Source organism: Hemitrygon akajei, chromosome 16, assembly GCF_048418815.1.
Source record: "Hemitrygon akajei chromosome 16, sHemAka1.3, whole genome shotgun sequence".
NCBI classification, from domain to species: Eukaryota; Metazoa; Chordata; class Chondrichthyes; order Myliobatiformes; family Dasyatidae; genus Hemitrygon; species Hemitrygon akajei.
The window spans coordinates 18,755,061-18,772,188 of record NC_133139.1 but is presented as its reverse complement, the minus strand read 5'-3'; the positions used below and the strand labels follow the sequence as shown (position 1 = coordinate 18,772,188).

The 17,128-nt window shown below is 41.1% G+C and overlaps 1 protein-coding gene across 1 annotated transcript in view; it reads right to left on the bottom strand.

The window, feature by feature from the left end:
• The window catches only part of adamtsl5 (ADAMTS like 5), a 168,824-nt gene that overhangs the window by 31,223 nt on the left and 120,473 nt on the right, over nucleotides 1-17,128 (bottom strand). Inside the window, exons 5-7 of the mRNA XM_073068317.1 lie at nucleotides 10,467-10,527; nucleotides 5,066-5,174; nucleotides 2,185-2,312 (exon numbers count right to left, since the gene is read on the bottom strand). Of these exons, the coding sequence (XP_072924418.1) occupies nucleotides 2,185-2,312; nucleotides 5,066-5,174; nucleotides 10,467-10,527 (298 nt within the window). The remainder of the gene's footprint in view (nucleotides 1-2,184; nucleotides 2,313-5,065; nucleotides 5,175-10,466; nucleotides 10,528-17,128) is intronic.

The following is a 17,128-nucleotide window of genomic DNA, read 5'->3' as shown; positions in this document are numbered from 1 at the left end:
TAACCTATGCACTTTCAGGAAAGAACAGTTTTAATCCTGGAATGCTCAATAAATTGACAGTGCTAGCTCTTACGGTCAAGTTGTATGTTGATATGCTGTCCAGGCTTATGTTTAGAGAATTGAGTGGACAGGATGGAACATGAACTTTAAAACTTTATAGCACAACAAGAACACACACAGATGTATACTGGAAACATAGCGTAACAATCCTTTAAGAGACAGTTTAGCATCAAAATATACGGGACTTTTTCATCATGTCGAGTGGAAGACTTTTTTTTGCAGCTAATAAAATATTTCTATTTGGAAATGCTAAACATTGGCAGATAAGTGCATCACTTGAGAAGGGAGTAACAAACAGAATTTCACATATATTAATCTCTAATCGACTTACTTTACAAATGTAGTTCAGAGTCAAGTAGTTTGGGTTTCATAGTAATGCAAAGCTAGCATGTGCACGAGGTTTCATACTAATTTCAACTCATGTAAAGTGACTACCTCTCTGGGACGTCTCGCTTGGGTCTCAAGTTCATTTCTGTTTCTATAATCAGGTAGTATTCACTCTCAACTTTGTGGAACAATTTACCACTGACAACACATTTCCTTCAATAGAGGTTCTCAACCTGGGGTCCATGGACCCCTTGCTTAATAGGTGTTGGTCCATAGCATAAAAAAGATTCAGAACCCCTGCTACAAGTCTAAAATATTAACTTTGAAATGAAGCTTGTGGTTTTATGTATTACCTATATCAGCATCTGCATTCTTCCTTCACAAAACAAAGCACCGTTTAAGCAGATATTAAGTCCCACACTTGTTCAATATTTTTGTTGTATCAGTGAATACACATTGAGTTCCACTTATAGAGGGAGTACATTGAAAAGGGTGTGTTCAAAAAGGTCAGTGCTACACACCCTGACATCACCGTACTTCCTCTATAAGGGGAACTAGTATAAACAAATGGACAGAGTGAGCATGGGACTGTCTTTGTTGCTGGCTATTGCTAACTTCTGCATGGAGGACTTTGAGGAGAGGGCTCGGAGTTCATCACCCTTACACCCCATATGCCTCTTCAGATACATCAATGACACATTTATAGTGTGGCCTCCTGGACCCCAGACACTCCAACAGCTCCACGACCATTTTGAACAGCATACACCCAAACATTCAATTTACAGTGGAGATGGAGTAGAAAGGCTGCCTCCTGTTCCTGGACATTCTAATACGACAGAAACCAGACGGAAGCCTTGGTCATGGTGTCCTTTGGAAACCCACTCACATGGAACTATACCTCAACAATTATAAACCAATTCCAATACCAGTCCATGAACATGCAGAGAATGGAGGGATACAGACCTAATGTATCAGAAAGGATTAGTTCAGTTAGGCATTTAATTTTTCCCATCCAGCACAACACCATGAGCCAAAGGGTCTATCCATATATTGTAATGTTCAATTGACATTTTACATTATGATTGAAAGTTATTACTGGGCTCCCCAACTGAACCTCCAAAACCCCACCTCACTGTACAGGCAGGAGCTGGACCTGATACTGTTGAGTGTTTCCACGATGACATTGCATTCAGCAACACTTTTAGATAGGCAGATTGTGGCAAGAGATGCCAGTAGAAGTGATTGAGGCAGGTTCGATTTCAACATTTAAGAGAAGTTTGGATAAGTACGTGTGTGGGAGGTTTTGTAAAGGCTATGGTCCAGGTGCAGGTTGCTGGGACTAGGCAGTATGATAGTTTTGCATGGACTCAATGGGCCGAAGGGCCGGTTTCTTTGCTTAAGTGCTGTAAGACTCTGAAAACAAAAGTGTTGCGCATAGAGGAATAAACTGTTGCAATGTATGGAAATGTTGCATTCTAACTCTGGCCCTAGCAACAATGCTAAATTAGGATTGTAATGGACCTTAGGGAAGGTAAGGTACAAGCCCAACTTTCTTGAGCATGAGTCACCATTGATAAAATAGGAACTGGACCAAGGCAGTCATCACTTTGCATCTGCTCCGCTATCCAATAAGATCTTTCATCTCAGTCTCCCCTTCCTGCAGTAACCCAAATCCATTGGTTTCATTAATACCTAAAAATATAAACAATTCTTCCTTGAATATGCTTAATTAAGACAGACAGCAGTGCATTCTAAAGGCTGGGTTTAGTTCTTATTAATGCCTGAGATATGACTTACCAGACACTGTCCACTGATGCACATATCCGATGAGTTTGGGCTGCATTTTGTCCCGTCTAGAACAAAACCAAATCTGTAGTAAAAGTTCTTCCCTTTGGCCAGGCAGTTGAGATCACATTGGTTGGGAGCTAGAGGAGACAGCAGATTCAAAGATTAAACTCCTATTAAGTCTCCAGGGTATGAGCAGAACCCTGGGCCAAATCCACGTGAAGCAATTATGAGTCAGTGATAGTACTGAGTAAGAAGAGACTGTCGTTATGTTAAATAGCATTCAAAGAGTTAAATTACTTGGTCAAAGGTCACTACTGAATGCTTTACAATCCTCCCACTAGAACAAATAGTAACTCCCTCTGATGTAGCATCTTTAACTGTGCAAAAAGACTCCATGATGCTTCACAGATGAGAAAAATAATTTGATACCAAGCTAAAGAAATGCATAGAAATTATAAAATTCAAGGAGGAAAGGTAGATAAAGAGGCAAGAAGTTACTGAAGTGAATTCCTGAGCTTAAAACCTTGGCAGCTGAAGGCATGGCTGTTAATTTGAGTTGATTCAGCATCAGAAGAATGCCAATATCTCCGAATCCTCGAAATTCATGCACAATAGAGGCCATTCAGATTATTATGTGAGTGCCAGCCAAAAGTGGATCTCATTAGTTCAAAACAACAGATTCTGCTGATGCTGGAAATCCAGAGCAACACACACACACACACACACACACACACACACACACACACACACAATGCTGGAGGAACTCAACAGGTCAGGCAGCTTCTATGGAGAGGAATAAACAGTTGACGTTTTGGGTCGAGACCCTTCTTCAGAACTGGAAAGGAAGGGGTCAAAAGCCAGAATAAGAAGGGGGGGAGGGGAAACAGTACAAGCTGGAAGGTGATAGGTGAAGCCTGGTGAGGGGGATGGTAGGTGGGTGAGGGAAGAGGGCAATGAAGTGAGAAGCTGAGAGGTGATAGGTGGAAAAAGGTAAGAAATTGTTAAATTCCATGAAATGGCTTAAAATCCATTTACTTGCTGAGTTGTATACCCTGTTGAATTTGGCTAGTAGTGTGATAAGATTTCCTCATTGATCCTTTGCTCTTCTCATGAGGTAATTGTATGAAGCAACACTGTAAATATGTCTGCAACTACTTCCTTTGCCCTGTATTTCTTAGAACATTGAAACATTGTAGAATAATGAGTTTACAATCCTGATGGACACAGTGGAGTCCCACTGGAGAAAGATTGTTACTCCAAATGGCACAGCTGTAGTTTAGGCAAGCCTTTAGGGACAGTATATCTGCTAGTTTCTGATTTGAATATTCTGTGTTGATTTCTGCCTGGTAATTTAACCCAGATTTAGTTCATGACATTTTAGCCATGAGTTATTTTATTCGTATGTACAGTTGCAGTTGTAATTTCATTTTATTTGTGCACTAACTAGGTTTAAAGGGCCTCTGTGCATTGTGTTAAGTGTGCAGACCAATCAGTCCATCAAATCAGTTCTCCCATGCAGAGAGATTGGCATTAATCTGCAAACTAAATCCATCATCCCGGCTCCATGCTGTTTGAAAGCCTGGTTTAGCAAAATCTATTAACTTCAGAATTAAGATTCTCAATTGAATGGTCATCAATTGTCCCATTTCTAGCACCCATTATGTGTGGATGTGTCTCACAATTTCCACTTGAACTGATTTTAGTGTTGCATCTCCTAGTTCTACAAAGTTCAATGTAAATTTTATTATCAAACTACATATATGTCACCAGAGACAACCCTGAGATTCATTTTCTTGTGGGCATACTCAGCAAATATATAGAATAGTAGCTATAACAGGATCAATGAGAGATCATCCAGAGTGCAGAAGAGAAGAAACTGTGTGAATGTAAATATAAATAAATAGCAATAAATAATAAGAACATGAGATAATGAGGTAAAGAGTCCTTAAAGTGAGATCATTGGTTGTGGGAACATCTCAATGAGGGGCAAGTGAGTGTAGTTATCCCCTTTTATTCAAGAGCCTGATGATTGAGTGGTAGTAACTGTTCTTGAACCTGATGGCATGAGTCCTGAGGTTCTTGTACCTTCTACCTGATGGCAGTGGTGCAAAGAGTGCATAGCCTGGGTGGTGTGGATCTCTGAAGATGGATTCTGCCTGTGGATCTACCTGTGGATCTACCTGTGGATCTCTGAAGATGGATTCTGCTTTCCGAAAACAATGTTTCATGTAGATGTGCTTGGTGGCTGGGAAGGCTTTACCCTTTGATGTACTGGGCCAAACTCACTACCTTTAGTAGGATTTTCTATTCAGAGGCATTGGTGTTTCCATTCCAGAACGTGATACACTCTCCACTATACATCTATAGAAGTTTGTCAAGGTTTTAGATGTCATGCCGAATCTCTGCAGGCTCTTAAGGAAGGAGAGGCACCATGCTTCCTTCACAGCTGAATCTAACTGAAAAAGTATTGTTTGTTATCTTTTAATTCCATTCCAAATCTGATAAGCCTTGAACTATTGTGCCTTATCCTTGAATATACCAAAATGTACAGGTTTAATTTGATAAGGATTTCTCATAATTCATCCTTTTGAGATCTGCTAAATTTTGGTTGATCCTCATAGCATACCTTCCAAAAGCAATGCATCACATCAAAGGATAACACAGTCAATTCAATGGGCACATCAGGATTTAGGTCCAAGTTTCTGAACTCCCATTATCCTGATAACACGTATCTTCAGCCTCAGCTTATCTGAGAAATGCTCAACTTCCTGTCCTGATCAAGGTGCAAGACAAGGTGGAGTCGTACCAACTGAAATGGATCTTCAGCTCAGGACATGAGGATGTCAGTGATATCACCACTTTGTACCTGTGCAGAGCGTTTCACACTTACCCCCGTAGAATGGAAGCCACTGTTGAATCACCATGTTGCCCTGGATTGGCTTGTTGTTATAAATTGAACACTGAAACTTCCGGAAATCGGTGGACCCTGGAGGGCACGCCTGTGAAAGAAAATTGCCAATGTCTAAGTCAGCAATGTGTAAACAACCTGGAGCTGGTCACAGAGAATAATGTTTTTAACTTGTATCTGACAGTCTGTTCACTAGCATAATGGTTTGCTTATTAAGACTAGGGAACGTTGATCCTCAGATAGCACAAGAATTTAAATTCAAGGAAAGAAGTAAACTTGAAACTGGATAAAGCTGGTCTCGGAGAGAGCCACCATAAGACTAAAACCCTATCTGATTTCTTTTTAGGAATGAAATCTACTCTCTTGCAATGTTTGAGCGGTTTGTGAACCCAGACCCATTTGATGTTAAATTGCACTTTGAAAATGCCGAATCCTTAAGTTCAGGGGACAATTAGAATGGATCGTTAAACTTGTGCAACATGCAGACCCCGTGAACAAACTGGTATTTATGGAGCACCTGTAAATGTAGGGAAATGCACTTAAATTGGAGGAATGAAAGAAAATCAAATGAGGAGAAACAAAGAGGTAAATATGAGGCTGGTTGATTAACTGGGGTTTAGCTATAGTGTTAAAGAGAACTGAAACAGGAATGGTTAAAGCAAAGCATTTCTAAGATTGGTGGGAACAGTAGGTTAGCGGGTAGTGTCGCCGTCTTACTGTGCCAGCAAATTGGATTCAACTCTGCCACTGTCAGTAAATAGTTTATATGTTCTCTGCATGATCATATGGGTTTCCTATGGATGCCGCTTGTCAGTAAGGAGATCATACGTTCTCCCCCTGAGTTCTCAGGTTACATCCCACGTTACAAAGATGTACGGGGTAGTCTGTGATTTGGTCAGATGGGTGTAATTGGGTGACCCTGGCTCATTAGGCTGGAAGAGTATGTTATTATTCAGTATTTCTAAATAAAAATAGAAATAAAAAAATGAAATAAATTGTGGCCAATGATTGGACAAAGTTTTCGTTGGTACATCATGACATAGTTCATTCCCAACTACTTTCCAAAATCACTCAATAATGTCAAACACAAACAAGATGTTTCATTCAATAAGGTGTAGTGGCAGGTAGCCAAAGCAAGCCAACAGATAACAGAAATAATAACCATTCCAATACAGTTTTAGCAAAAGCCTTTTGTCTTTTTGTTTGCTAACTAATGCATAATGATCTGATACAGTTTTACATGCAGAAACATTGCTATCAACCACTTAACATTCCACCCACAGATGAAGGATTGGATACAAATAGCTGAATGCCTAGAAGTTAGCCCCTATCTCTCATTGCTATTTTGATATTGGCTACCTATTTATTAAAGGGATTTAAAATTAATCTTTACATTGAGACTGAGGACCATATTTAATTTTCTGAGTACATATACGAAATGCTGGTGGAACTCAGGAGGTCAGGCAGCATCTATGGAAAGGAATAAACATTCAACGTTTTGGGCCAAGACCTTTCATCGGGACTGGAAAGGAAGGGAGAAGTGGGGGGTGGTGTGGTGAAGGAGGACACAGTAGAAGGTGATAGATGAAGGAGGGGAAGACAGGTGGGTGGGAGAGGGGAGATGAAGTGAGAAGCTGGGAGGTGATGGGTGGAAAAGGTAAAGGTGCTGAAGAAGGAATCTGATACGATGTTACCTTGGATTTTCAGCACCTGCAGAATCTCTTTTGCTTCCCCTTTTGTTGCACAGTTGGCACAGTTTAACTGTAGTATTGTAAGAATAGGAGGGCATTGATCAATGTTACAGTGTAATTTTCACTCCTTTCCCATATAATCGTATTGGCAATATACCTGCTCAATGTCACTGGGTTGCTAGATCTCTATGCGTGGCAGCTAAGGACCACCTTGTATAGTTTTCGGCTGTGTCACGTGGTAATTTTGTTGGTGGAAAATCTGTTTTTATGGTAGGCAAATTCAATATCACCAACCAGCTGGTCTAAAGGGCTCGAGACATAGAAGACAGTGGAGGGTGAACCAGGACAGAGCAAGAGGGCAATTAAACAACTAATACGCAATACTAATCAGCCGCAGGCAGGGCAGCCGGACTGGAAGTGAACCATGGAAGGTGAAGAGGCGCAGGATGATGAACCAGGTAGGAGAGTGTTAGAAATGAAGAGGAATTTCTTTAGTGGTGATTCTGCAGAATTTCTTGCCAAAGGTGGCTGTGGAGGTCAGGTCACTGGACGCGTTTAAGGTGGAGCTTGATAGATTCTTGACTAGTTAGGATGTGAAAGGTTATGGGGAGAAGGCAGGAGAAGGGGGTTGAGAGGGAAATGGATCAAACATGATGAAATTGGGTAGAACAGCCTAATTCTGCTCCTATGTCTTTTGGTGTTATGTTCTGGAGTAAACATGGGAAATTTGGAGCAGAAGCAACAGGGTGAAGAGAGTTGTGAAAGGGAGAAGGCCAAGTGTGGCCAAAGCAGTTCTGGAAGGAAGATGGCAGTCAGGAGGTCAAGTGGGCGTGAAAGAAAAAGAGCAGAATGGCGCTGAAGCAGATGTGAAAGGGTGTTGGCCTAGTGGGCCATGTAGGGAGTGGCAGAGCAAAGAGGCAAGAGGAATAGGCTGCAGAGTAACCAGAAGTGGACCGCGGAAAGTGAAGAGGTACACAGTCTCTGGATGGATGGGGAGAGGGGAGCATAAGTAGTCTGAGTGAAGTGAGAGTGGATGAGATGCTGGCGACAGGGGAGGTGGACTGATCTGGAGTGAAAATGGGAAACTGGGTGCAGACCCCTGGTTGGCTGGAACTTCAGTAGACATGACGGAAGGTTGTAGCTCGAACTGACGTGAAAAGGAGAATGTAGTTTGGAGCTGAATCGGACCAGGAAGGGTGTTTGCCTGGTGGGCTGGGGAGGGTGAAGCAGGGATAGGAATGAACAGAGTGAGGGGGCAACTAAGCATTGAGTGTGCAACAGGAATTGGCTGTAGAGTGACTACAAGTGGACCCTGGAAAGTGGAGGCTAGGGTGAAGTGTGAAGTTTGAAAAGACGGAGTGGAGTTAAAGTGAACTTTGATGGTACTGAGGCAAAAAGTTGATTCGGAGTGGAAATGGCAAAATATGCAGGTCCCAACAGGCTGCGCCGTAGAGGACCTGAAAGGGCCGAGCATGTAGGGTAAACTACAGTACTGTACAAAAGTCTTAGGTACATATATACAGCTAGGGTGCCTAAGATTTTTGCAGAGTCCTGTACTTGTCAACGTAGAGCGGAGAGCGCGTTTGTAAATCTGGTGGGAGCAAAGCATGTTGGGAATGGTGAGGGTGGAGCATCATGGAAGGAGTGTGGGACAGGTGGCAAAGAAGGAGCACCTGGGTGGGGAGAGTGGTTAGTGAGTGTGGACACACCCAACCCTGAGACACCAGGCAAGATCATTTGATTCCAAACAATTGGTTTATTGATCATTACAGAATGTCTCTCTGGTGCTTCCTGCTCCCTCCCCTCTCCCTTCCCCTTTTTCCCAACCATGATTCCCCTCTCCCTGTTCCCTTCCCTCTCTCAGTCCACAATAGAGACCCGTGTCGGAATCAGGTTTATCATCACTCACATGTGTCATGACATTTGTTGTTTTTTGTGGCAGCAGTATAGTGCAATTATAAATTACAATAGTAGTGTGCAAAAGTCTTAGGTACTCTTGTTATATATATATGTGCCTAAGACTTTTGCACAGTACTGTAGAAGCAAAGATTGACGAAGTGAAGGGGCAATTAAACATATAGTATAGCATGCAAAGCAATCAGCCAAGGGTGAAGTTGGGTGAATGGAAGTGGACTGGACAATATGAAAGTGGAGTGAAGAAGGCAGGGTGAAGCATAAACCAATGCAGGCAAATGGGATTGGTGTAGAAAAAGACAAGGCCAACATAGACATGTCAATCTGAAAAGCCCTGTTTCCATACTGTATGACACCACGACTTTGAAGTGAAGGAGGAAGACACAAAAGCAATGTCAGAGGAATTGAGAGTTCAAGGAGGGATGGGAGTTGCAAAGATATTAAGTGTTGAATCATGGAGGGTTTTAAGTATGCAAACCTTATGAAGATTGAGTAATCATGGGTAACAATGGTGATGGGCGAAGGATTGTAAGAACGGATATGACTTGACTAGAAGAGGTCTGGAGAGAAGTTTTTTTCTAATGTTAATAGTGAATGGAATTTAAGAAGCTGCTTGGAGCAGTGTTTAAATGGTCACGTCCAGAATTGACAAAGATTATGCTATTTGTAGCAGCAGATGATCTAAACAGGAGATGGAGATAAGTGGAATTATGGATACTGAAGCTTAGGTCCGCATTGTAAAGGATGGTCAAGTAATGTAAAATCTAGTACAGTGAGGTACTGTGATTGAGATGGAAGATTCAGTTAATGAGAAAGGAATGGCAATTGGGATGTGGTTCAGTGATGCTCCCCCAAAGTTACCACTTGCCTCAAATTTGATGCTGCTCAGGCAAGCTAACCAAACAATGAAGGGATTGACAGAGGTGGTAAAGTGGTAGAATGAGTGTTGTCAGAGTTTACACTCAATGTCCACTTTATTAAGTGCACCTGCACACCTGCTCACCTGCTCGTTAATGCAAATATCTAATCAGCCAATCATATGGCAGCAACTCAATGCATAAAAGCATGCAGACATGGTCAAGAGGTTCAGTTGTTATTCAAACCTAACATCAGAATGGGGAAGAAATGTGATCTAAGTAATTTTGACTAGGAATGATTTGGTGTCAGATTTAGTTTAAGTATCTTAGGAAATACCAATCTCCTGGGATTTTCACACACAACAGTCTCTATAGAGAATGGCGAGAAAAACAAAAAAGTCTAGTGAGCTGCTGTTCTGTGGGTGAAAATACCTTGTTAATGACAGAGGTCAGAGGACAATGGTCAGACTGTTTTAAGCTGACAAGGAGGTGACAATAACTTAAATAACCACGTGTTAATACAGTGGTGTGCAGAAGGCTGGATAGGCTACAGCAGTAGAAGGCTACACCTGGTTCCACTCCAGTACCTAACTAAGTGGCCACTGGGTGTATATCTTTAATATTGCCATGGTCAGTGTGTATGGGAGGGTTGAGAGTAGATTCTTGTCATCTCTGGAAGTTATGATACGAAAATTAGAAAATACCTAATTTCTCGGGATAAGCAGTTATGAATGAAGAGGACAGATGAAGTGAAAGTTGAAATAGAGCTGAACAAATGATAGAGGAAGAATAGAAACATAGGGATGAAAAGTTTGTCAAGAATGCTTGAAATGAACAAATCAATAATTGAGACAAATGAATCAGAGAGAGTCCATTTGAAAAAACTTTTGGTGCTAAATTTATTCTGAGAAATATATTCACCTGAACATTGCATACTCTGTATTGTCTCTGATCTCCTTGACAGTCTTCTGCATTGACATATCTGAAAATTGAAAACAAACTTATTGTGGATCTTATCAATTCCCTGAAAGAACAATCATAAATCTGCAACAAAGCCAAACTTCCAGTTATTGGAGCAACACACACAAAATGCTGAAGGAATTCAGCAGGTCTGGCAGCATCTATGGAAGTGATAGATAGTCAATGTTTCGGGCTGAGACCCTTCTTCAGGAATGAGGAATTTCCAGCTATTGGGTTGTCTCCTGTCAAATTCTCTCACGAAAGTCTTCTCACCATCTACTAAAATTTGACAGTCATCCATGTAATAATATATTAGAAAAGGGGACCAACTATTTGGTCCATGAGTTTTTTTTAAAAAAAAACTGCCTTAAAGGAAAGGAGATAGGGAGATGGCCAAGTTTTCAGACAGAATTCCAGAGTTTAGTGCTTTGGCAGCTGAAGACAAGGCAGCAGGCAATGGAATAAAGAAAGTCAAGAATGCGGAGGAGGCCAGATTGGAGTAATGTCAAGATCTTGAAGGGTCACGAGACTAGGGAGGCGACAAAGAAAGGAAACACACAAAGCCTCCAGTGTGGTAGTGGCTGGATAATCATCTTAAAATTCATTCTGGATTGATAGTGTTTTAGAATCCTAACTTAAAATTTCATTCTTGGAAAATTTGCCACAAAACAGGCAATATATGCTATAGTATAGCAATATGGATCAGATATGATGGTTCGTTACTGTTATAGAAGATCAGTCTACCTGTCATTACCCCTTTAAGAATCTTTTGATAATTCTAGGATCAGTTGAATTGAGGATTATCCTTCTGGTTATACATTTCTCTCCAAACATTCATAAAGAATTACAAGGAATTATTTTTGCAGATGTTATTTGAAGGAAATGATATGCACAGTTTGAATTCGCAAAACATTTTTAATACCAGTCACTAATCATGGAAATCACCATTGGGAATTCCTCTGGGGAGTAACAAAGTAGGTAATTTAGATTGATTCTTCAGCCTATATTTCCGTTATATAAAACATTTTAAGCCCAGTTTAACACAAAAGCTGTGGACCTTGTCTCTGACTGTATTATATAGAAACACAGGAGACTGGAAAATGCCCTAAATGTGTCTGGGCTGATGCAGTAAAACTTTGAGGATTTTTTTCCCCCAATTTCCATGTAGTTGAAACTACGTGGACACCATAAACACAAGAAATTCTGCAGATGCTGGAAATCCAAGGTAACACACACAAAATACTGAGGAATGCAGCAGGTCAGGGAACATCCATGGAAACGAACAAACAGTCGATGTTTCCGGCCGAGACGCTTCTTCAGAACTGGAAAGGAAGGGGGAAGATGCTAGAATAAAAAGGGTGGGAAGAGGGGAAGGAGGCTAGCTGGAAGATGATAGATGAAGCCAGGTGGTTGGGAAAGGTAAAGGGCTAGAGACAAAGGAATCTGATAGGAGAGGAGAGTGGACCATAGGAGGAAGGGAAGAAGGAGGGGCACCAGGGACAGATGATAGGCAGGCGAAGAGAGGTAAGAGGTCAGAATTGGCAATAGAGGAAGAGGGGAGGGGAAGGAATATTTATTTTTACTGGAAGAAGAAATTGAAATTCACACCATCAGGTTGGAGACTACCCAGATGGAATATAAGGTGTTGCTCCTCCATCCGAGGGTGCCTCATCTTGGCACAAGAGGAGACCATGGATCAACATGTCAGAACAGGAGTGGGAATTGGAAGTAAAATGTTTGGCCACTGGGAACTTCCACTACTTCTCACCATTTACGATGGGTCTCAACAATGTAGAGGAGGCCACATCAGGAGCACTGGATACAATAGACGACCCCCAGCATATTTGCAGAACACTATCCTTTTAACTTCATTGAAAAGTACCTGGAGCTGGAAGACTGGGTAATCATGGTGACTCTTCCCCTCCAAACTGTGGCTAACAATTGCACCTTAAGAACAGGGAGATCAACATGGACCATTGTTTAAATAACCAGGGCCAGTAATCTGTAACAGGTTTCTTACTATGCGTTCCATTCTCTCCACCACCAGCACACTGGAGCTCATCCAGGCTTGTTCTGATATTGTCTCCTATTCCCACAACTTCAACCCCCTTGAAGGGTCACAGTGTCTGGCACGTGGGAATAGCAATATTTAATGGGTTCCCTTCCAAATCCCATACCATGTCAGCTTCCCTCACTTACATTGACTCTGTCTATATTTCTCACTGCCTTGGTAAAGAATATATGAAATAGGAGCAGGAGTTGGCCGTCTGACCCATCCAGCTTGCTCCACCATTCAACAAGATCATGGGTGATCTGGCTGTGGACTCAGCTCCACCTCACTGCCATTTTCCTATAACCCTTAATTCTCCTGTTATGTGAAAATCAATATAACTGTGTCTTAACTGTATTTAATGAGGTAGCCTCTATTGTTTCCCCAGGGAGAGATTTCTACAGAATCTCTATTCCTTGGGAAAAGCACTCTCTCCTCATCTCTGTCCTAAATCTTAAATCTAAATCCCTCCACATCTTGAGGCTATGGTCCCTAGTTCTGGTCTCACTTACCAGTGGAAGCAATTATTATGCCTCAATGTTGTCTAACCCTTTCATAATTTTATGTTTCTATAAGATTCCCCCTCATTCTCCTGAATTCCACTGAGTATGGTCCCAGGTGACTCAATCTCTCCCCCCAGATTAAAACATCTCCTCTCCAGAATCAACCTGGAGAACCTTCTCTGCACTGCCTCCAGAGCCAGTAGATCTTTTCTCAAGTAAGGAGACCAGAACTTGATGCAGTACTCCAGATGTTGCCTCACCAGTATGTTATACAGTTGCAGAATAACCTCCCTATTCCTCAGTTTAACTCCTTTAGCAATGAAGGCCAACTTTCCATTTGCCTTCTTGTACCTCTAAAACAACCTTCTGTGATTTACGCACATGGACATGTATGTCCCTCTGCACAACAGCATGCTGCAAACTTTCACTTTTTAAATAATAAGCTGATTTCCTATTTTTTTCCTCCAATGTGGATGACCTTGCATTGACCAATTTTGTACTCTATCTGCCAGACCCTTGCCCACTCACTAAACCTATCTATATCTTCCTGCAGACTCTCCGCATCTTCTGCATTTCCACTCAGTTGACAGGGAGAAAGTAAAGCCTGATGTAGCAGTACTTCAGTGGAGTAAAGCAAATTACAATGGTATGAGAGAGGAGTTGGCCAAAGTAAATTGGAAGGAGATGCTGGCAGGGATGATAGCAGAGCGACAATGACTTGTGTTTCTGGGAAAAATGAGGAAGGGGGAGGATAGATGTATTCCAAAAATAAAGAAATACTCAAATGGTAAAATAGTACAACTGTGGCTGACAAGGGAAGACAAAGCTAATGTAAAAGCAAAAGACAGGGCAAACAACAAAGCAAAAATTAGTGGGAAGACAGAGGACTGGGAAGCTCTTAAAACCTTACAGAGAGCAATGAGAAGAATCATTAGGAGGGAAAAGATGAAATATGAAAGCCAGTTAATAAACATTATCAAAATGGATAGTAAAAGCTTTTTCCAAGTATGTAAAAAATAAAAGAGAGTTGAGAGTAGATATAGGACCACTAGAAAATGAGGCCAGAGAGATAATAATGGGAGACATGGCAATGGCAAATGAATCAAATGAGTATTTGGCATCAGTCTTCCCTCTGGAAGACACTAGCAATGTGCCAGATGTTGAAGGGTGTCAGGGAAGAGAAGTAAGTACAGTTACTATTACAAGGGAGAAAGTGCTCAAAAAGCTGAAAGACCTAAGGGTATATAATCAGCTGGACCAGAGAAACTGCACCCTAGGGTTCAGAAAGAGGTAGTGGTAGAGATTGTGGAGGCATTAGTAATGATCTTTCAAATATTATTGGAATCTAATATGGTTCTGGAGGACTGGAAAACTGCAAATGTCACTCCACTCTTTAAGAACAGAGGAAGGCAGCAGAAAGGTGGTTGGGAAGACCTCAGTGGTTGGGAAGATGTTGGAGTCAATTGTTAAGAACAAGGTGATAGAAATCTTGGTGACACAAGACAAGAAAAAGTCAATATGGTTTCCATAAGGGAAAATCTTGCCTGATGAACCTGTTGGAATTCTTTGAGGAGATTGCATGTAGGATAGATAAAGGGGATGCAGTGGATGTTGTATATTCAGACTTTCAGAAGACATTTGACAAGGTGCCACACATGAAGCTGTTTACCCAGTTAAGAGCCCATGGTATTACAGGAAAGTTACTAACATGGTTAGAGCATTGGTTGATTGGTAGGAGGCAGCAAGTGGGAATAAAAGGATCTTTTTCTGGTTGCCTGCCAGTGATTAGTGGTGTTCAGCAGGGGTCAGTGTTGGGACTGCTTCTATTTATGCTGTGTGTCAATGATTTAGATGATGGAATAGATGGCTTTGTTGCCAAGTTTGCAGATGATATGGAGATTGGTGGAGGGGCAGGTAGTGTTGAGGAAACAGGTAGGTTGCAGAAGGATTTAGACAGATTAGGAGAATGGGCAAGAGAGTGGCAAATGAAATACAATGTTGGAAAATGCATGGTCATGCACTTTGGTAGTAGAAATAAATGTGCAGACTATTTTCTAAATATGGCAAAACTTCAAAAATCTGAGATGCAAAGCGACTTGGGAGTCCTTGTGCAGAACACCCTAAAGGTTAACTTGCAGGTAGAGTTGGTGGTGAGGAAGTCAAATGCAATATTAGCATTCATTTCAAGAGGTTTAGAATACAAGAGTAGGGATGTGACGCTGAGGTTTTATAAGTCATTGGTGAGGCCTCACCTTGAGTATTGTGAACAGTTTTGGGCTCCTCACCTAGGAAAAGCTGTGCTGGCATTCGAAAGGGTTCAGAGGAGGTTCACAAGGATGATTCCGGGAATGAAAGGGTTATCATTTGAGGAATGTTTGATGGCTCTGGGTCTGTATTCACCAGAACTTAGAAAGATGAGTGGGGATATCATTGAAACCTCTTGAATGTTGAAAGGCTGAGACAGAGTAGATGTGGAAAGGATGTTTCCAATGGTAGGGGAGTCTAGGACAAGAGGGCACAGCTTCAGGATAGAGGGGCATCCATTTAAACAGTGATATAGAGAAATTGCTTTAGCCAGAGGGTGATAAAATTGTGGGATTTATTACCACAGGCAGCTGTGGAGGCCAGGTCATTGGGTGTATTTAAGGCAGAGATTGGAGGTTCTTGATTGAACATGGCATCAAAGGTTATGGGGAGTGGGGCTGAGGAGGGGGAAAATAGGATCAGCAATGATTGAATGGCAGAGCAGACTTGATGGGCCAAATGGCCTAATTCTGCTTCTATGTCTTATGTCCTTAATTAGGCATCTAAAAACAAATTTAAGATAAGCTGCAATTAATCCCCTCTTCCAAATTGTTAAAGCAGTCAAGCACCACAATCACCCCAGACGTTGTCTCTTCTCACTCCTACAATTGGACAGATGAATCAAAAGCCTGAAAGCACATGCCACCAGGTTCAAGGAGAGCTTCTATCCTACCGATGTAGGCATAGTACGATAAGATAAACTCTTGACCGCACAATCTACCTCGTAACGTCCTTACACCTCATCTACCTGCACTGCACTTTCTTTGCATTCTGTTATTGCTATCCTTCGTATATGCACTGTGGTATTGAATTGGTCTCAATGAATGGTGGGCAGGATACTTTCTCACTATAGCTCAGCGTTGTTCTCCTTTGTACTGCCTTAATGCACTGATGCAATCAAATTATTTGTACGGATGTCAAATAAAGCAGTTTTTCCCTGTGCCTTGGAAGCTGAAAATGTACAATTAGAACCACAAGCAGAAAGTAAAGAATTTTCTTTTAATCTAAACGTTGTTCAGATTTGAGTCTCATTTTATTGTAATGGATAAGAAGGGAAATGTTAAAAGATATGGGGAAAACAACAATGAATTTACATTAAAGAAGATAGGTTTGGTGGTTTTGCCATCAGTGAAATATTGTTTAGTCTCATGTAGGTTCTAATTTTGTTAATTCCAAAGCAATTTTCTTGAATTTTGAAGATTAATGGGTGATTGAGAATAATAAAAGATTTGGCAAAATTAATGCAGAGGGACCATTTCCTGTGGTGTAGGGATCCAGAGTGAAGCATACAATCTCAGAGCAAAAAGCTGGGTCATCAAGGAGTGAAATTACAGAGTTCAAGTTCTATAAGTACAGAGAAATTCAGAATTCTCTGACTCTTTAGTGATGTTTTATTTTTGCATTTTTTTCTTTATAAAATATATTCTCTGATTTTAATCAAAATCATAATTAGGTTGTTTCTGTCTTACATACATCCAATTCAAAAATTAATCAATTAATCTAAACGCAATCCTTCCCTCTATATTTTTTATTTATTTCTAATATCTAATATTGTGAGTCATTTTGATTTGGTAAAAATTTGTTACTTCATTGAGACAAAGTAGTAATACTTTTATTAGAATAATTCCCGCAATCTACAGGATAAAATTGTCTTTGCCCACATTTCCATTAACGTAGTAGATAATTTTAACCACCAGATGTCAATAAAGTGAGTTACGACTATGCAGTAATTAGACCATAAGACACAGGAGCAGAAATAAGCCATT